Source organism: Cyanistes caeruleus, chromosome 2, assembly GCF_971803275.1.
Source record: "Cyanistes caeruleus chromosome 2, bCyaCae1.hap1.1, whole genome shotgun sequence".
Lineage (NCBI taxonomy): Eukaryota > Metazoa > Chordata > Aves > Passeriformes > Paridae > Cyanistes > Cyanistes caeruleus.
The window spans coordinates 26,693,335-26,715,712 of NC_141702.1; the positions used below are offsets into that span (position 1 = coordinate 26,693,335).

The 22,378-nt window shown below is 35.3% G+C and overlaps 1 protein-coding gene across 1 annotated transcript in view; it reads right to left on the reverse strand.

Annotated features, from left to right (window-relative positions):
- Positions 1-22,378, reverse strand: part of EYS (EGF-like photoreceptor maintenance factor) — a 454,013-nt gene that overhangs the window by 244,209 nt on the left and 187,426 nt on the right. Inside the window, exons 13-14 of the mRNA XM_023922426.2 lie at positions 16,938-17,128; positions 15,150-15,241 (exon numbers count right to left, since the gene is read on the reverse strand). Coding sequence (XP_023778194.2) covers positions 15,150-15,241; positions 16,938-17,128 — 283 coding nt within the window. The remainder of the gene's footprint in view (positions 1-15,149; positions 15,242-16,937; positions 17,129-22,378) is intronic.

The window sequence follows — 22,378 nt, forward strand, 5'->3', positions numbered from 1 at the left end:
GCACAAGACGGAAATATCAGAACTAAACCAGTCTCTCATGGGGAAATTTCTTCCAGCCTATCCTTCTCTCTGTACATGAAACAAATAAGACTTTAATCAGCTCTATATTTAAAGCTATTCAAGTATCTTTGTAATAAAAAAACCCCCAAAAACCCAAAAATCTTAAACCAAAAAAAACCCCAAAATCACAAACCAGCAACACACAGCTCTGTAAAAGCATTTTGGGTAGGATGCAAGTAGGTATTGCATGAATTCAGTTTGTCTCTGACAATGCAAAACAACCTTCTGATAACTCTTACAAAAAAGAGAATTAAAAGTTTTCATAGCTACATTCTGTCATATGGTAACATATGGATTCTCACATAAAATTTCACAAGGTCCTCTAGGTGTTTTTAACAGAAACAATGGAGAGATAACATTAGTAACATTTGCAAACAGTTCTCTATGTTTTCCATGTAATTCTGTTTTGAGATACTTTCAGAACAATAGGCAAACATGGTGATAAGTATTTACAGAAAGGCCTATAAATATTTGTGTATGCAAAATTGCTTGTCCATCCTATGGCAAATAACCTCAGGTGGAGAATAAAAAATTTTGGTTGGTGTTAAAATCAAGAATGAAGAAGATAAATAAATTGGGGTTTTGATTCTGTAGACTGAAAACTAGCATCTTAATGGATCGATTCAGGGCATTTTTTTTGTTCTCCCATATTTATTTTTTTAAAAAAACTTGATAACTAATAGCTATCATGAATGCAGAAAAGGAGCTAAATAGATCTAGAGTCAAGGAAGTAAATGTGTTTTCCTACCATGTTTTTTTGATATCATACAATGCCTGTATATCTAAGCAGACACAGAAGTCATTATTGACTTACAAAGGAAGTTTGCTGATAATGTGTGTAACTGGCCAGTCATTCTCTGTAGCTCTACATGCAATGATCAAGAAATTTGCACTACTGTTTGAACCCAGTATGCCATCTTGGATATACTGTTCTACAGAAAAGAGTGGCAGTGAGACTTCAAAGAAAAAAAATAATATGATTTTGTAAATATCTACAATTTCCTTTCTTCCTGATAAAATGATATTGTAATCATGAATAAAAGTATAATAATAAGATAACAATATTTCAGAAATATTTTAAATCAGACTTGTTTTAATGCAGCATAATTCTTAAGATGGAAGATGGTCTGGGAGGAACTTTCAGGCTTTTCTTTTCAACTATTTGACAGATGTGCTAAGTGGTACAGCTGCTCAAACAACTTCTCATCTATTCTTCTCTTAATTACTATTTCTTCTACATGTTTTGAGATGTTAATGCTGTAACTAGTTACATGATCATGTACGTACTTCTGTCACACAAACACCATATTGATGTAGTTCTTTTCACATTTGCTTTAGACATATTTTTTAGCTTGTCCTTAATAGCTTATGTGATTGATATGTAAAAGTATTTTTGTGTGCATAAATTAAAAGAATATTTTGAAATGAATTCACAGTATTTGGTATCAGAAAACAAGTTAATGCAATTCAAAGCATGAGCTGCCTTTGCCCTAAACTTGTTAGAATGTCAGCCATGCACCTCTGATTGTGTTTGATTGAATCTAGCAGGGTCTGGCCAAATTAGAATAATGACTTTAAACCATTATTGTTTAGCATTTGCTGATGATACAATCACTGGGTCATATATGCACTCTATGAAATTTCCATCAGGCTTTTAAAGTAGTTTTTCTACAATCAGCACATTGGGTGTTTTAAAGGTCAAGTAAGATGACAGGGCTTTTTGCATAATTATAAATGTGGAAATGCATACAGCAACTCTCAAGCACTTTTGCTGGGTAAGCTACCAGTAATTGTGCCTCAGTCCAAGCTAGCAGTAATAGTTCACAGTTTCCTCATTTGTAATCACACAAATGTAGTGATTAAATACTGGCGAATTAATTATAACCTGAAGATGAATTCTGTCTAAACAGTACTAAACCCATTGCTCAATGCCTTGCAGGTTAGAAGGACGGAAAGGTCAGACAATAATTTGATAACTATTGATATAACATGGCAATGTCTGTATGAAATCCAAGTCCTTTTACATAATGTCTTTACCTTCTAACATTTTTCAGTGATGATTAATTTTTAGCATTACCATAAAATGGTAAAAAAGCAACAAAACAAATGGTAGAAGAGGAGGAGGGAAAGGGGGATGTTCAGAAAAAATATTGTGTCAGTCATGTTGTGCAGTCTGGCTGGGAATAAAAATTCTTTAGCCTGTTTTATTCTTATAGAAAAGGGAAATCTTTTGTTCTAGGGTTCAATCAATCTTGTCTAGAAACAAGAATGAAACTTTCACGTGTTTCTAGAAATTGCCTTTGAATGTAGCCATGCTTAACAACAATAAATAATTCACTAATACCATTGAACTGTTTAGACTGTAATACTATCATTCAGTCTGTTAAACAAAAGCAACAAGATATTTAAAACCTCTATACCAAATATGAGTTGTGAACCACAAGAAGTAGAGGTTTTATTATCATATATTATAAAGCAAATAATCCCTATTTTCCCCAGTTGTATTGAAGACAATTGTTTAATTAAAGTTCAGAACATATTTCACTGTCATTATATTTAGTTATTATTTATAGATTTATTAGCTTAAAAAAAGACAGCTTATTTTTCACTCAGTGTCTGGAGGCTTACATTTTCTGGTTTCATACTCAAACTGTTCCTTGCAGTAGAATGTTTATTTTTGTAAAATTACAACAAAACAATAAACTTACTGTCACTACAATCAAGAGAAACTTTTTCTTAATGCACATTTAAAAGGTCGGATCAATTTTGACCTAGAACTGGTTTTGAAACCTTCATGGCTTTTCAAGGGTGTCTGAGACAACTTTAGGAATGGCACATCTGGACCTCTCTACTCAGAAAGTTTTGCAGGTTTCAGTGTTGGAGGTTTACAAAATCTGACTGAATAAAGCACTGAGCAACCTGTTCTGACCTTGGTTGCCCATGCTTTGAGCAGGAGGTTAGACTAAAGACCTCCTGAAGTCTCTTCTGGCCAAAATACCCTATAATTCTACAGTCCTAAGACACCTTCCTTCAGCAAAGAAAACCCCAGCAATTCCATATTAATAGCATTTACAGAATAGGGCATAATATCTTATTACCTGCAGTCGATTTATCTAGCTAGAATATATACCAGTTCACTCACAGTCATTACATTTTCATTCTGCAGTAAAATGCCTAATTTTAGACTGCTCTCATCTCATGTTGGTGCTGACTTTGCCCTGAGTACTGTTCAGCAGGTGAGCACACACTTCCGTGTTACAGATGAACAAATAAGTCAACTATATATTTTTTCTCATTTCTCTGACAGTGTATTTCCTGGGCCTGAAGCTGATTCCTTGGTCTGTGTCTCCCTGAGAATCAGGCCCTCGATATTATTTTTCTACAAGTTCTAGCCACTTTCCCAGGAAAGTAACTATAAACATAGGTGTTTATACTTTCCATTAAAGATGTGCCTTTTGATGGACGTCTCTCACAGCCAGTGCAGTTGGGAAGGTGTTAACCTGACTATCCAATCCCTGGTCATGGTCAGAAATCTATAAATACTGAAAGGACAAATAATGTTTGCTTTTTCTTTCACCACACCTTGAACTACGTCCGTGTGATTCATTTAGTGTCCAACAGTGACAGTCTGGTCTTCGACTTAACTGTGATTTAGGTAAGTAAATAAGAACAATGAAGCTAATGATGCAAACTTTTCTAATAATACAAGGAAGGGAGGAATATAGTACCTCCTTTTCACAGATGTTACTCTTACACTACTACACTAAGGTCCACGACTTAAGTTCAAATCCTGATGTGGAATAATCCATATATTTACAAAGTCATCACTGTTTCTGTTACAGTTACTATGGAAGTTAGATATTATCTTCAATTCTGAAACTTAAAAAGTTCACCGGTTAGTGCAATTCAGGAATCATTTCAAACTCACCTTATCAAAATATTTTACCATAAAAGCTTTTATAGACATGACCTCAGACCTGCCAGTTGGCCTCAGTCCAGAGACTAGCCTTCAGATTTTAGTTTAATTTATTACTATAGATATAGCTAAAGAAAAAAAATAAAAAATAAATCTATGCCTCTGGCCCTTTCTGTCTTTGCAGTTTTTTGCTTCTAGTTTTTTGCTGCTTGCATCATACCAATCATAGATACTACTTACAGAATTAAACTTAGAAAATAATATGCTTATTTAAACTTATTTAAACATTTAAAGTTGATGTAGATGTAAGTGTCACTTCAGGAAAAGTTTGGCTCAAATGAGAGTACTGTATTCAAGTATTCAGACAGCAGAAAGTTTAGAGCTGAATTTAGACTTGCAACACTGTAATTTTAAGTGAACCTTAAAGACTGTTTTTAATTAATAAATTGTAACATTGCAGGAATTCAATTCTGCAGGCCAAGGTTGTTTCTGATCTCTATACCCTAGCTGTGCTCTCCTTAATATAAATTCTGTGCTTGTGACGTGGCCAATACAGCCACTGAACCCAGTTTTCATATCCATAAGTACTCTTTGATGTTCCATAGAAAATAATACAGAACAAAGCCCAATGTATTGTCATTGGCCTGCTATTAGTCCTATTTTACTGTTTTTATGTTTCTGTCCCTGTGATAATCTGCTTCCAAAGTCGAAACTTTTAATTCTTATAACTGACATTATTGATCTCTTTTGAGATGCAAAGCAAAATAAATTAGCTATGACAGAAACATTTTTAGCATGTTTTTTAGTTAAACAACCTGAGGAAGAGCACATCATAATATACCACAGATTTTTCACTTGCATGATACTAAATTTTAATGTCTGAGTGTCTGCTTTAAGGTAGAGTTCTGAGAATATGTAGAATGTGACTCGTGCCCAAGATGTAGCATGACTAAGTAAGCTTTTATCTTAAAGAGGCTGTAAAACAACAGTTTGTATCAAACTAATTGGTGGATTAAATCACTGTTAACTGTTATTAGGATCAATTAAGTATAATTAAATCTATTGCATTCAATGTCATTAGTAGGAAAAGGCAGTTGCTTATTCTCTGTTGACTCATAAGAAGTTTTTGAAAAATAACCACTCTGAAAAATTAAAAAATTTGTAAAACGCCTTAAGCTTTGATTTCATAATGGGTTTTGATTTAAATTAGAATTTTTTTTTTTAACATTTCATTGATGTTTCATTCATGATGCAAATCAAAAGAATATTACTTAGCTGAAAAAAAGTGCACTAAGTTTGAAACTACTTTGTTTTAGTAGAAGACTTGATCAGTGCAGGGTGGGTTTGCTATTCCTGTAGTCGGACATCTATGTAAGCAGAAAATCTGCTTTCACTATTCTCAATTTCTGGAAAATAAATGCAAGATACAAAAAATATTAATGTCAAGTTTGTCTGACATACTTTCTAGGTTTTATCCATTTCAGCTATTCCTTTCTCTTTAAAATCTTAGTTCTTGCTGAATGAGGAAAGTAATTGCTGTAGTGACTTTGGAATAGCAAAAGGTATGCTGCTATGTCTGGCAATGCAGAACCGAGATCTTTCCTACACAGTTCAAAATGAGCTGTGGCATCAGCAGCACAACCCCATGATTATTAACTGACAGAAATTTTGTTTCTGAAAGAAAGTTAAATTGACCATTTTAAGAAGAAAAACTTCAAGTTAATGTTTTAAAGGAATTCTGAAGATAGTAGAGGGCTGTGAATAGATACAGTAGATATTGTGGAGCCTGGATAATCTCACTGACATCTTAAATAGCTACAGATGTGATTTGAATGGCAGCTTAGTCAAAAGACCCTACATGAGCCCTGGCAGCATGGGTCAGTAGCCAAAAAAGAAAGAAGAATGAAGTGGTTTAAATGTGGAAAAAACAATCAAGCTTTTTGAGGCCAAAAATGTCCCTCTGAAGATATTCTGAATTGTCTCCCTTTTGTTAGAGTAATTTATCCAAAAAGACATGAGCCCCTTCTTTAAGGATAGACTTCATTTAGCACACAAGATAATTAGATTTTTAAATGTTAAATTTTTTTAATAATGAAAATGTGGCAATAAGCGTGATTAAATAAATGCCTTGAAAGCAAATTTATTCTCTAGCTTGAAATAAATTTTCTACTAGATACAGTTGATCCTAAACAAAATCTCCTTCCTTCCATGGCATTACAAGGCTCACCTTAGCTCTTGCCACCTATAGCAGGCAGACACTGTCTTCTTTTTTTTTCACTATTTTCTGTCTGTGCTGTTGCTGCAGACTCTCTGCAAGTTCCATCCTGCCCTTCAGGGAGAAAAAGCTTATTTGCTTTCAGAAGAGGTGCAGCCTCCCTGCCTCCAGATAACTCTGACTGGAAGGGATTCATGTGGGATAAAGTAGAAAGCCAGTTTCCTTCTTGCTAACTAGGTGTTATGGTGTACAGAATTCACATAGCACTGTCTGAGTAAACAAGACTGCTATACTGCTTGTCCTGTTCTCTGCATATCCTGCTTTATTCAGTAGAGAAAAGGATCACTTGCATCATCTTTCAAATACTCATGCTACCTCATATCTGCTACAGCATGATGACTTTAATAAAAAATTATGCCCTCAGGTTTCTGGATGCAATGTGAATGCCTAACAGCATTCTCCCACTACAGAACTGGCTAATTAATTTCATTTCTCCATTTTCTGGACATGTCTCAAATAACAGAGTGGTGAAAGGATATCTATCAGACAAAAAGATCTTTGAGGTGAGTGTGAACTACACCTCTTACATGTCTGCACTCTGGCTCAGTCCTGAGCATCACCTCAATACCTGCGACACAGTGTTAGCAGGGTCAGAAGGAAATCTTTACCCACATTCTATTTTCAGTTTTTTACTGAAGTACTGGCTGGGGTTTGTCAGACAGCATGATCTCTATATGTAAAATGCCCACCAATGCTGTGGGTTTAGGAAGAGGTGACCACAGTGAAGTGCATCTTAGGAAAATATTTAATAGAAGGGTTTGATTTAACTGAAGTCTATGTTTTTCATAGATTTAAAACAAAATATTGATATTTAAGATATAGAAAAGGTTAAACTAGTGGTCCCTTGGTGGTCAAATAAATGTTGTCTTCTGGCCTAAAAATCTAAGTCCAAGAAATTTCAGAAATTTTAACTTATATAAAAATGGTAGCTTATGTTACCTTATGCTGCTGTGTCCAAATCATGTCATACTTCATCCACAGAGAGAAAAATAAGTTCTATAAAATATTTTTTAAAACCTACCCTGTATTTTTTCCACTAAGCTTCCTTTGTGATAGCTAATATATTTACTCCTTATTGATATGCACATATTATATAAAATATATTGATACCACATGTGAAAACCTGAGTTCTTAAAATCATTTTGATTACAAAATCAAAGACCACAGTGCATTTAAGTGTATAAAAGGAAATACTAGATTGTGTGTATTATATATATTAGGTCTGCTTTCCTAAAACCAAAATCCATTCAGAATTACAATACTATTACATTCTATTACTTTGCATAAGGAAAAAAAAATAAATTAAAATTTATTTAAAAAGACGATTGATAATGTTACTACTTTGTTTTAAAAAAATAGCAATTTGAGTTATTCTGGTAAAAAAAAAGTTTTGAATGTTCTGTATAATTAACAATGTGTACAATAGAGTTAAGAACTGTTGTATAGATCACATGGGATAGAACATGATTTAAGTACTCTTAAACAGAGAACCATCTAAAGACATGTCCTGAGGAAAAGCCTCCAGCAAATACATAAATTGTTTAGACAATATCTCTAGCAAATATGGCATTTGGTGACATGCAGCAGTCAGTAAAAGAGGCAAGTTGTTTCTTTGCTTTTTGCAATAAATATAGTCCAAGAAAGGCAATTTCTTTTAAGGAAAAAAAACCCAAATAATTTCTGAATCTAGAATTAAAAAGATACTTCAAAGAACAATAAAACCATTAATTGTGGTACAATAGTTCTACTATTGAAGTTTAAGAAGTTTTTTTTTAAAAAATAATTCAGCCTAACTGGTATTTTAAAAATATCTAAGATTAATAGAACATCACTGCAGTGATACACTGTACTTGAAACTTATTTCTGGTATTTGTGCACAAAAATGATTGTCAGCTACATGAATCTATGCTTATTCACAAAGGAAACTGGGTAAATATAAATTCACAGATGGTATATCTCTTTCCTTAATAATTGTTCAGCAGCAGATATAATAAGTGCATTCTCCTATTCAACCTATCTATGAATCAGTTTTCTTATCTGTGTTTTTTATTGAGATGCTGTTATTGCTCTCTAGCATCTACAGAATCATTATTTCCATAGTACTCTTAAGTCATTAAAAAGGGAGAATTATCATAGAATAATACAATAATTAAAACTGGAAAAACCTTTAAGATCACATAGTCAAACCATTAACCTAATATTGCAAAGTTCATCACTGAACTATCTCCCTAAGTGCCACCTCTAAATTTTTAAAAAATACCTCCATTGACAACCACTTTTTTGGGCAGCTTTTTCCAATACTGTGAAGAAATTTTTCCTAATATCCAACCTAAACCTCCCCTGGTGCAACTTGAGGCCATTTCCCTTCATTACTTGGGAGAAAGGACTGACCACCAGCTGGCTACAATCTCCTTTCAGATAGTTATAGAGAGAAACATGGTCTCCCCTGAACCTCCTTTTCTTCCAGCTAAACAACCCCAGCTCCCAAATAGAAAGATACATTAAAGTACATTTAAATTTTGAAGTATTTACAAGATAAAGTAAAAATTAAAATTAGACACAGGAGGGAATATTATTGGCTTGGTTCCTCCTTTACTTATCTGTGAAAAGATTAAAATCAAATGAACTCTCTCTAAAACTACTGTGCACATTAGCAGAATGAACTGGAAAACAAATGTATTCTGACTAGCAAGATTTCAAAACTTTTCCATTTAGTGTTTTTTGATTCTTATTTGGCTTCAATTTCACAGTTCATAAATCAGAATCTCCTTTGATTCTGTTGTTCAACCCAGCATTACCATTTCTGTGGTACTGTCATGCTCTGCTAGCGGGCAGTAATAGTGTCACCGTGTAACAGAAATCTTCAGCCCCCAGAAATTAATTGTCCACTTTTTGAGCTACTTGTGACAATAGTCAATCTATGTTTTTTCATTTTTCCAATCTATCTTTTTTTTCCAGAAGTATTTCATAATACCATTTTAGGAGATACTGTTCATTTTTCCTGCTTATCTGTGTGATAGCTACCATATGTATTTGATGCTAAATATCTTCGCCCAAAATCCCAAACCAAATTTTAAAAAGAATCCTTCTAATTTTCTTCATACCTCATGATCAACTCACTCCTATTTTCCACTTTACAAATCCAGGTCTTGACATCAGTATCAATATTTCCAATGATTTAATTATTTTCATTCCCTATTAAATGAAAATGCTGTATTTCTAAAGTATATTCTCAAACCAGTTTGTTTTCAGTGACTAAGCATCTCTGCAATGTATATTGGACATCAAGCAGCAGATATAACCTACTTAGGACTTAACATACAGTGAAATTAAGAAAATACAAATGTCATTTTATTACCAGTGTTACTACATCATAAATAAATTGGACTAAGTATAATAACCTGTACTTTTTCCAAGTAAGCTCCACTGATCTGGGAAAAGTTTCAGACCATATAAAAATTAGAAATTATTAGATAATTCAGCACTTGTATTTCATTCACCCCTAGTTTTACACTATGCACTTTAGGAGGGACTAAAATAAAAGACCAACACAGCTGTGGCCAAGAAAGCCACATGTTTGTGAGGACCCTATCAGTGGCCAGTTTAGAGCAACTTCCTAAATATTTTGTGTTGGTAACAAATATAAAACAGGACCCTGCTGGGTCCAAGTACTTAACTTCCTGCAGCTGATGCAAGTCCATTGACAGCTTTCTTGGGAGAGGCAAAGAAAATTAAAAGGTCCTGAAGGTATTTTATATCAAGAATATATTTCTTACTGTGTTTTATAAATATTGAATACAGTTCTCTAACTAAACAGCAGCAATTGGTTATAATATCTTTTGACTTACACTGGTTTTTGAGGATATGGACCATTAAGCATGTTTTCATTAAGCAGAGTATGTGACATTTACATGGTACATGAAACAACAGATGAATTTCTTCACCCATATGCTGTTATGCTAAAAATAAAGGTCAAAGTCCTGCACCTTTGTGATAAAAAAAATAGGGATTTACAATAAAAGTGAAAAAAAAAACAACAAAGACAAACAAAACAGAGAAGCATCTAGGTAGGATTTGCTACCCACTTTATCTATCATATTCTTATCTTACCTGCCTAAAAGCCCTAGGGAAAATATGAGGTTTGTAGCATGTTGTGAAGGATAATAAATACAGCATACTTTGCAGCATATGGATTATCTCAGACCCTCATAAAAAGCTGTCAAAACCAAGCAATCTAAAAGCTCCTGAGTGAGCATATGTTGCATTACGGCATGATTAGAAATATATTTCTCTGACTAAAGGAATCAGTAAACTTTTACATCTCAAAAGCAAGACAATCAATCATCAAAAGTCCTATAGGTAAATAGTGCAAAGCACAAATTACAAACAATAGGTGTTAGAGGAATAAAACAGTCTTTGAAAAGCAATTGCCAGATTTTGCAATCAGTTTCTGATGGAACACCTACACCAGATTTTAATCCTAATGATATCAGATAATAAAAAAAAAATTCCATGGATAGACTCATATTAAAGAATGAAGTTGAATTTATGACATCTATTGCATAATCAATTTGTAAGTGGAGAAATTTGCTAAAGCAATTGACAATTATGATCTGAGACTAAAATTAAAATATAAATAATTTTCATATAATTGTGTAAACTATTTTTATGAGTACTGAAATGGAAGCTATTGGGCTAAGATAAGGCAAATTTCTAATATTACTTCTGCAGTTTGGTTTGTTTCTGAAATACATATTATTTTATGAACTTGTTCTGAACGACAGAGATTGAAGAAGAAAAATCTTAAAGCAGTTAATGGAGGCAGTTTATAAAGGCTGGAATGAGAAGGTTGTGATAGAATATCCCCTGCATTGACAGTAAGAAAACTGTATCTTCACTACAAAATCAAACATGTAAACCTTCCAGTGCTCGAGTCTAACATTTCCTTCCCTTCATAATATCCTGCAGTAACCCAATCCCTATGCGATATTGCCCATATCCATTTTTCACTGTAGCTCACTCACTTCCCTGGTAACATTCTTAAGAAAACCAAAACAATCAGAAATGAGTGAAACAGCTGCAATGAAATTTCATTAACAGACTTAGTACACTACTACAGTAGTTTATGAAATGAACGCTCATGAGTTCATGAAATGGAACTCTCAGTCACTGCTATGAGGCAAATCTTGGCAACAAGTTGGTTTTAGCAGCCAATAATACAAATTAGACTAATCTGATGCAAAAAGTTATATCCTAACCCAAATCATCCAAGGTATGCCTGATTTTGAGGCAAATACAGTTCTTATATTGTACCAAAATTTATTAAATTATTACAGTGTTTGTAGTCACAATATCCCATCATAATGAAAAATGTACTTCAGCAATGCTGCTACTTTTCCTTCAGCATGAATATCATGGTGAACCATGAGAACTAGATAAAGGACATTGTCTGACGGTCATATGCACATTTATTTGCAAATATTAGATGGTATGACATTCCTTTTATTCACACAAGGAATTATTTCTGTGGTATAAAGAAAGCAGTAAAATCTCCTGTAAGCAGAAAAGGAAGCTACTATCACTATCTATTTTTCACTGTATTTAAACTTGTATTAAACAGCACTCACTACTTTTAAGTCTATTTCCATTTAATATGATTTTGTAGACACAGCATGCTCTTTGAAGATGGCTTATCTTCAGTAGCTGAAATGCACTGCTTTTCCTGAAGTGAAAAGACAAAATCCTTTCTATCACAGGAGTACATCAAAAGAGCTCCAAACAATTAGGATTACATTAAATAAAATAAAAAAAATAATTACCATTTTCTTTATTTTTTTATTGTTATTGTCCACAATGTCTCTTCATAATGTTTAACACACGCACAACAAAGAAAAACCTGTGTGCCTGTACACTGTGCTACAATATGCAGTATCTCCTGCATTCCAATTTAACTTCATTGGTTTCCCTGATACCATTGTTAAAAACTTATTTACCTCACTGAAAATCATTTCTGAGAAGATTAAATGTTTGCAAGCCTCTAGAAAGCTGCTGAAAAAGTTACAGTAATTTTTCATGAAAGTTACTTTATTATGCCATATTACACTGCAGTTGATTAAATTAAATAGTAAATATATAAAACAATTAACACATATTTCAAGACTGACTCTATCAAACTTAACTGTCAGAAATATATATTTAATTGCCAATAAAGGAAAAAAAGGCATATATATATATACAGGATATATACTTCATAATTAACTAAAGCACATGTGAAAATGTATGAGATGACAGTGAGAAGCAACTCCAAGTCTTTCTGACATATAACATCTCCATCACTAAGATTTTGAATTTTAAAATCATAGAATCACAGAATTGTTTAGGTTGGAAAAGATACTTAAGACCATCAGCTGTTAAACCAGCACTGCCAAGCTAAACCATAACCTTAACTGCTATGTCTACAGGATTTTTAAATATCTCCAGCGATGGTGATTCAGCCACTTCCCTGTGCAGCCTCTTTCAGTGTTTTACAATCCTTTCTTTGAAGATTTTTTTTCAAATATCCAATCTAAATTTCCCCCAATTCAACTTGAGTCCATTTCCTCTTGTCTGATTTCTTGTTAGTTGAGGGGAGACTGACCCCACCTCACTATAGCCAACTTCAGGGAGTTGTAGGGAGCTATAAGGTCTCACTGCAGCCTCTTTTTCTCCCAGCTAAATGGCCCCAGGTCCCTCAGACACTTCTCATAAGACTCACATAATTGGCCTTGATCCATTGATTTTGTCTGCACAGATCCCTCTGCAGAGTTTTCTTACCCTCCAGTGAATCAACACTCTCACAAGACTTGGTGTCATCTGCAGAATGCCATCTTAAAACAATGCTCAGAACTATTTCCAGTCTTCTAAAGTGATTACAATGTTTAATTATTCATTGTTCTGTAACTAGCCTGAATCCCATAAATGGTATGCATGCCTTCTTTTTCAGCAGGAAAAACAAGAGTGGCCCATTTCGTGAGCTGTCCTGAAAAAAATTCCTGCAAATGAAATAAAGTTTCTTTCTTTTTAGACTCTAAAGGAAAAGCAAAATATAGAGAATAGGTTGGTTTTCTTTTGTCATGGGCTATTGTCATGGGCTGATTTCGAGACTCATGTTAATTTCTGCTTGCTGGAGTAGGGGGAACATGCAGAGAATAAGTGTATTAGCATCATGGTAATTAGTGGATCTCTGAGGGATGGCAATGACATGGCAGTTTGAATGCTTCAGTGTCAGGCAAAAGGCTGTTTTTGTGAAGACTTCCACATTACTGAGGGTTCAGGTATTCATACTTTGGCTATCTTCAGGATCTTAATCTTGCTTAAAATGAAAAACAAAGGAATAACAGTTGAATTCTAATGGATTTAAATTATCTAAGTAACTAGAAATTTTATGCCTCCACTCTTCCCCTTTCTGTGTCACTTGGGATTTGTCATTTGGATCCTCTCTTAGGTGTCTTTAATGGGCTTGCAGAGTACCTGAGTGTTTAGTCTCTATTCATATAGAACCTGCTTAATGATTTTATCATCTTTATATCTCTTCTCTAAAAACTGTCTTCCAATTTGCTTTCTCTATTTTGATATGGAGAGGGAGTCATAACCAGGAGACAAACAGAATTCTGTATATTATTAGTTTTTCGAAAATCTCACTTTTATCAGTGTCATAGAGACACTGTGCTCCATTTCTTCTGGTCACAGAGAAGCTTACACTTGCTTTTTAGCTTCCACTAGTGTGGCTTGGTTTATGGTGTTCCTTTTTGGCTGATAAGCACAGCTGCAGTGGATTACTGACTTTTTCTCCTTTCATTAATTTGTGAATGTTACTTAGTGGTCCAGACCAGGAGTGTGGTTTAACTTGCTGGAAAAATTATGATAGTGATGGAAACTGAAATGCAGTATCAAACTGCTTCTCCACACTGAGTACTGACTGCCACATCTGAGGCAGCAAGGTACAGTGCAATGGATACACACTCCACTCTATTTCCCATGGAAGGAAAGGGGAACAGTGTTGTCCTGAAAAAGTTCTTCATTTAACAATTCTTGGACAGATATAGCTATAAAAGGTCTATTCCAATAAAAGGTTTTTGTTCCTTCTACACTCCTCCACAAGCTTTTAAAAGAGTAACTTACTCCTGAGACAAGCAGACAGCTAGCTTGCTTTCTTCTTGCTGGACAAGATGACTGGACCTATTTTAAGCTACCTAATAGAAACTTGGCACTCAGAGAGCACACTAGGTGCCTTACTTTCCTATAAAGTGAACACAAAGCTTCCACTTCCAAGACTGTGGATTCTATGAGCACAGGTATTAGATATATCTATGTACAAAGACTATGGAAAGCTTCCTACCTACCTCATTTTCCTAATTTTATTTTCATTTTATTCTCATTCAGTTGCAAGTGTTGTTACTTTTACAGGAATAATATACCCTATTATGAATTGCAAGTCAGTGACAGCAATGGAAGTCATGGTGCTGCTTCTGCCAATCTATTTACTTTCCAAGATTTTTCTATAAGTCACGCTCTCATTGTTGGAAATTCAACTATTTCCAGGACTGAGTAGCTTGGAGCTACTGCACAACATCTTCCCTGGCGGAATGTTTGTGTTTTCTACAGTAAATGATTCCAATGAGAATCAATTTATTTCCACTAAGCACATCAGGGATGTGATGAGCACTGTCCAACTGTAGTTATTAACATTCTTTCCAAGGATGTGTTGTGGCCCAGACTGCCATAACACGATTTTACTGTAAATGTTCAGGTATCATAGTTAATGAGATATAATATCTGTGGAATTTACTAACAGTAATTTCTATGATCAATCTCTATGATCTTTGAAACAATGATAAAAACAGACAACAGTAAACTTACCTAATTTGCACACTATACCAGTGTCCATCGTCCACCCTAGCTGTGGTAGTGATGTTTTTGACTTCTGCTGCTTCATCACAGAAATACTGGTACTACAGAGTGGGAAAAGGTTTTAATTACGTTATTTCTAATAATTAAACAGTTTCAAGCATAGACAGTTGAATTTCAAAATAACTAATGGTTTCAAAAACCTGAAGGATATCATGTGTATCAAGGAAAGTGAATGTCTCATTAAAAGTTCTGAATAAGGAAGCCTATCGTACCAGAAATATACAAGAATACATATATGCTTCCTAACCTGAATGAAAATGCTTTAATCTTTGTGTGTTGTACAATCAGACATTATGGGTCTGATTTGCAAAGAAGTTGACCATCTGCAACCCATCTGAAATTAACACTGCCCACTGGTGAATTTTACTTACCATTTTATGGCTTCCTTACACTTCCAAACACGCAATGTAGCATGCAGGCTTGAGCATTTTGGAGCACCATTTAATTTCCTATACTAATGTGAACAAGCACTTGATTTCATGGTTTGTCTACTTGTAATTGTAGCTTGACTGTGAGCTTAGAACCATTTGTTCATTGGGCCTTAAATCTACATTTAATTGACCAGCTTTGTGAATGACTAAGTGAATTCAATTAGTTTTAACATGGCACACTGGGATCTCTGAATAGATTTGTGTCAATTAAAGTACTTTCATATTTTATGATGCTTATGATATGTTAGAAAAATATTTTTCTGCATCATTACTTTACCATGAATACAAGTTAAGATGAACTTAAAGCCATAAGCATTTTCTAAACCTTGGATAAATTACTGCCCATGACTAATCTCATTTTTTTTCTGGACAAAGATAGTCACAATATAATAAAAGATAAAAAATCACAACATAACAAAATAAAGTAAGAGGTAATTTCTCCTTTTCCGTTTATCTTCAGTTTATATATCTGTTTAAACATGAAGGCAAATAGAATACAAAAGTGCTGTTTCTAACAAACATTTCACAGTTCTTACAAAAGAATATAATTACAGGTACTTTGGGAAAATTTTAGCAGGAAAATGGGAGATAAGTTACAAGAAAAGTAGCTTTTCTTTTCATATCTTTTTATAGCCTATTTAGCATCTGCCTCCCTCTTCATAAAGCTCTAGCTTTATCTCTTCCTCAGAAAAGATGGAATAACTTGTTGAAGGTAAAGATATCCCATGATACACACTTTACTCTTTAAAGTTTATAAACAAATATGTTCCTAGTTAATCTGTCCACAAAAACTAAAGAAATGTAGGGTATTTTTTTTTCCTCCTGATCCTATGGAACTGTGATTTAAATAACAGATGAAGTGAAAGATTTCTACTTAGAGATACATGGTAAAAAAAGACACACTCTATTCCCCAATATGGTAAATTTTTCTATGAAAATTCACTAAATTCCTATACCTATGTCATAAACCCTCCCTATGACAATTTTAATGAAGTTCAGTGTGAGGGAGTTCACTTAGTTTAGGTATAAAATACAATAACTTAGTTTGTACCACATGTAAAGACAAAGCCTACATTTTTTTGGTTTTGTGTTTTTATGTGTACTCTTGTGAGTCATGTTGATCAGATTAGTCAAGAATTGGACATAACAGACAGCAAGTTATTTTCCTTAAAATACTGATGATGTCAAGAATCTCAGTAGCTTTATTTCCTATCTTCTACAGCAAGAAAAGAAAAAAAATATTAACATTTTTACAGATTCTAACTTTTATTTAATTTTCTTTCAGTGGGAGATTTTGACCCCTTACCTGCAAAGTACCATTATTGATGACAAGCCGAATTAAAAAACGTGTTGTTGTTTCTGGCTTCTGTTCAATATTTAGGAGAAGTCCATGAGGATTATATGTCTTAAATTCCAGGTGGATGAAATTTTGCATATTCAACTGTAAGCCTTGAAATTCCAGGTAAGAATCACCATAGTAGTGAGCATAACTAGAATCTGTGAATAGAATTTTGAGATATGTAAGGATATAAAGACATTTTTCTTCTTCACACACTCAATTTCTTATTATGGTAGTAGTAGCAAAGATATAGGATAATTTTTTGCATTCTTCAAGGATTCAGATGTGAACCTGAAAAATGATATTAGTTTTCTTATGTCAAAGGTTAACATTGAGAGTTTATAAAACTAGACATAAAGGTTTTCGTCAAATTATATTAAGCAAGCATATAGATCAATCCCTGAAAGACTAGGCTACAAAGATGAAAGACGTGGTACATATCTAGCAGCTTTGGCTCAACATTTTTTTCCAAGTTAGGTCTTTTCATCAAACCTAGATGCAGGAATGAATGGGTTTGAAGTCTTTATGGAAACTATGCAGTATGGAAAGGAAGGGAGACATTCTACAACCTAACAACCTAATTATGAAGTTGGCATCTTAATAATCTATCAATTACTTTGTGGTGCTAGGGTGAAAGCTTAAAATTTCCCTTGGGTCTACATTCACCTTGTCTGATTTATCTATAAAATTCGAAACATTCAGCATCCAGTGCAATACCTGGCAAGGGCAGATGCAGTTCTTATTTAAAGAGAAAAGCAATGGGCTTTAAGCCCATCAGATGACATGACTACACTTAAAAGGAACTTATTTGTATTTTTTATTTTTTCCTTCCTTCCTTCCTTCCTTCCTTCCTTCCTTCCTTCCTTCCTTCCTTCCTTCCTTCCTTCCTTCCTTCCTTCCTTCCTTCCTTCCTTCCTTCCTTCCTTCCTTCCTTCCTTCCTTCCTTCCTTCCTTCCTTCCTTCCTTCCTTCCTTCCTTCCTTCCTTCCTTCCTTCCTTCCTTCCTTCCTTCCTTCCTTCCTTCCTTCCTTCCTTCCTTCCTTCCTTCCTTCCTTCCTTCCTCCCCTCCCCTCCCTTCCCCTCCCCTCCCCTTCCTACCCTTCCCTCCCTTCCCTTCCCTTCCCTTCCCTTCCCTTCCCTTCCCTTCCCTTCCCTTCCCTTCCCTTCCCTTCCCTTCCCTTCCCTTCCCTTCCCTTCCCTTCCCTTCCCTTCCCTTCCCTTCCCTTCCCTTCCCTTCCCTTCCCTTCCCTTCCCTTCCCTTCCCTTCCCTTCCCTTCCCTTCCCTTCCCTTCCCTTCCCTTCCCTTCCCTTCCCTTCCCTTCCCTTCCCTTCCCTTCCCTTCCCTTCCCTTCCCTTCCCTTCCCTTCCCTTTTCTCTCCTTTCCATTATTGGTCACTTTCCCTCATTTCTCCCCTTCTTTTTTTTTCCTTGCCATCCTTTATTTCCCTTTCATTTACTGTGTTATACAAAGGAAGAGACATGCACATAAATACCTATTCATAGACAGCTGCAGTCCTGCACTTCATTTTTTTTTTACTTGCCAGTATTTAAACTGAGATTGCTATATTTGTCTGCTCGAAAAGACTTAAAAATATGTGTCCTCTTCCCTACGTGTAACATGAGAAGTTAAGTATTTTGATTTTTGTACAGGCTCACAGCATACAATTATTTGTTTGATCAGCTTCATGAGACTGATAAAAATGTAAAGAAATATTAACAATCCACCCATCTCATGAAAAATGTTGGTGCAACAATATGAGCCTGCATACAATACACAATACATAAGTGAATTATTCCATTTCACTTTGTTCAAATTTCACTCAATCACCTCCATAGCGATCTACTCTATCTTTGAATGTTACTGATCTCTTTTTATTTTCCAAAATAGGTAAAATTTTAATCTGTTGTGACAACAACTCTAATAGCAAATAGCTCACTAGATATGCTTAAATTCTGAACAGAAATGATACTGGGATAAAAAAAAGTTGATGTTGAACTTCTGTGTATCACTGTACGAGTATGATTATTTTTATCCTTTCACAACTTCGCATAAACCTATTTACAAAGTCAGAGTCACTGTGGTCAAATTGCAAACAAAGTTCTTAAGAAGTTCTCAGTACTATTTAAGAATCATCAACATATGCGTACATACAACATGCAGTAAAATACACCAAAAATTTCAATTTCTATTACCAATCAATACCCAGTGTTGCAATAAAAGAGATTTTACAGTTTTAAAAGTATCTAAGTATTAAAACCTTTTTTGAACTATAAGCCTGTAGGTGTAAATTTCAAAAAAATTAAGCTAAAAAAATTACACAGAAAGCTTTTTGCATTTTTTAGACGGGACAATTTCTCAAAGAAAATGCTTCAGAGAATTATTGCCAGTCCTTAACTCGTTTGTAGTCCTTTAGAGCTAGCCACTGAGCCCTAAATCTTTCTCTCATTCTGTTTGCCCTGAATTGCCCCTGTATAGGTTTTTCTTATCCCAAAGAACCACTCAGTTATCCCCACACTCCTGAAAGTCTGATATCTAACCATCTTTTTTTCTTGATTCATTTAGGAGATCAGCTTGGCTAAAAGACAGCGAAGTTGCGCACAACATCCCTTTCCTGCATTCCTAAATCCTTCTGCTACCTTCCCAGTATTTTGGAGTTGGGTTGTTTTTATTGTTGGGTGGTTTTCTTTCCCACATTGTTCAGTGTATAATAAAGTTGACATGTGAGAACAGGTCAGAACTATGTCAGCTCTTCAGAGATTTGCTAATACAAGGCATTTGAGACCCTAGATCTCTCAGAAGAGTAAAATCTGTAATCGTGAGGAGAAAATAAAAAAAGGTAGGCGCGGAACAGTTTATTCATTATTCCTGAAACTATAATTTAACTCTGATAACTGAAGCCGGACTGAATTATCTACTAAAATTCAAGGAAGACCAAACCAGCACAGGCTTGTGGCATCTATCTTTAGCTTTCTGTATGTAATTGTAGCAAGTGCAACCAGCACTGTGGACAAAACTTACTGCTTTATTCTGACCAACATCCATTTATTTTTATCTTCAAATGGCAACAAGTGATGATGCCTTGCAAGACAATACACTCCACTAGTCCACAAATTTGAGGCCAGTTTGGCTTCTTCTGGGAAATACATTCAAGCTTCTAAACATAAAACTTTTTAAACAAATCATCTGCAGTAAAATGGCTGCAATTGTTCTGTGTCCACAAATATGGAAAGAGTTAATGAGAGAAAGCACTGAAGAATATTTAGCAGGCTCCAAGTTTCTGTAAAACCCATAAAAACATGCTACTTTAATAACAAATAGGCTACATATCTTTCCACAACAGCTATTAACAAAAAACCCTGGTGTGGTTTTACCTATTAAGATTCTCACATTGTTTGTAACAGTACACTATTTCCTTCTATAGTACATAAGCTTTGCTTATAATCCTTCTACTGTACTTAGACACAGTTTTTTCATTTGACCTCTGGAGTTGGCTTCCTAGACTGCTTTTTGTCCTAACGGAGAAGACTCAACCCCCAAGCCTTTAGAAGAAAAAAAAAGAAAAAATTGAAACTGTATCTTATCTTTCCCTAAGAATGCCTAACACTTGCTTTCCTAAGAAACAGACAAGCCCTTTGGCTTATAAAATCCTCTCAGCTTTAGCTGGCTCCCCTGCGTACATCCAGCTCTCCCTGTGCTTGTGTTTACTAGACTTCATATTAATGTCTGAACGTTAAAAGGTTTGGGATTCAGCTGAAATAGGGAGCAGATACACAGGCAGGTCTGAAACCCAGCTGACAGACAAGCTTCATTAACTCTTGCCACTCTTTACTGGTTTTCTCCATTCCAATGAGTACCAGCTGCATCAGCTTCAGAATGGAGGCCGGCAAACGTAAAAATTTTTGAGAGCTACACAAATGGAAGTCTTGGTTTTTAAAGGCAGGCAGAGAGATAATAAAAACTTTTAATATGTTCACGAGCATCCACTCCTGGTGACTGAGCTTTTGTCTCCATGTATTTCTGTGTCTGATGCATCCCCTGCAGTTTACATGGACTCGGGCACAAAGGGGATTATAATAATGCTCCTCTTCTTTCTCCTACTATTCTTTTTGTTATGGTATACCTTGGAACAAAATCCTCCTATTCAACCTACCGGTTTTCTCCTTTTCATGGACATATATTTCACATCTTTTGTTATTCTTTTAATTAGAACTACCTTACAACACTCAAATAGAGGGCATTGTTGCCTCTGGAAAGGACCTGTAATGAAAAATCACTTATTTTCTGTTTGAAAATTTTATTTATTTTTATTAAGAAGAATATACTATTTTTTAATAGTATAAATCTGCGGTCATAAAAACCACTTATATTTGTTTAAAACTGGATAATGAGAGGAAAAAAAAATTAATAAATCAATACAAGAAAGTCAGAGCAAGGACTGTTTCACAGGGCTGTTTGCAGACCCCTCAAGCCCAACAGCTGAGTTCCAATGGATGTCCATGGTCCAGGTTTACACCCACAGCATGCAAGAAGCAGTGCTTCTCCTGGGACAGCTTGTCTGCCATGGCTTCCTCAACCAGGGCATGCTCATGGCCCACCACACTGGGCATCCAGCCCTGCTAGCACCTGCTGTGAGCCTGGCTGGCAGGACCCAGCTCCCTGCCCCTCCAATGGCCACACCTGTGGCTGTGCCATTGGCTGCCCTGCACTGCACAGTTCCCTCGCATTCCTCACTGCAGATACCACGCTGGGCTGGCTCTCAGGGTCTCCTGAAGAACCTTGTTTGCCTTCAGCAATGCCCTGAGCAGCCATGTGTCTGCTGGTCCATCACAAGTTTCCAGCCTCTCCTGTCTCAACAGCACACCCATCCCCACCTGCTGGGACGTAGCCTCTGGCCATGCCTACTCCCTTTCTGTGTCTGCCTCAGCTTCTTGCCCACACATGTTCATGCAAAATTCTGCCTGATGGTGGCAGCTGCCTCCCCAGACAACACCAGACTCCCTCACCAGACAACAAAGAGCTGAGTGGCAAAATGACCAGAAGTCCCACGTAAAGGAAGGGCCCAGGAAAACTAACGTGTATGGAAGACAGAGGACAAGGCACACACAGGTCTTGACCTTACATCCTCTTGGAATTTCTCTCAGGTGAACACCAATGGAACCAGAAGCAGTAGCTATATCTGTTCTTTTCTATATCTCTTCTCTCTTTCTTCTAATTCCTTCTCAAAATTTGAGTAACTAAAAGTCAGATGAGTTGGAGTTTGCTAAGTAGAATTTGCTAAATTAATGCTTTGTGAAATGCTTTATGCTGACATAATATTGCTTTAACATTAAAAACTTCCCAGATTTTCTGAAGTTGGACAGTAAAGTTTTTATTTGTTTGCCCTCTTGAGAATATCTTGTCAGTGTTTC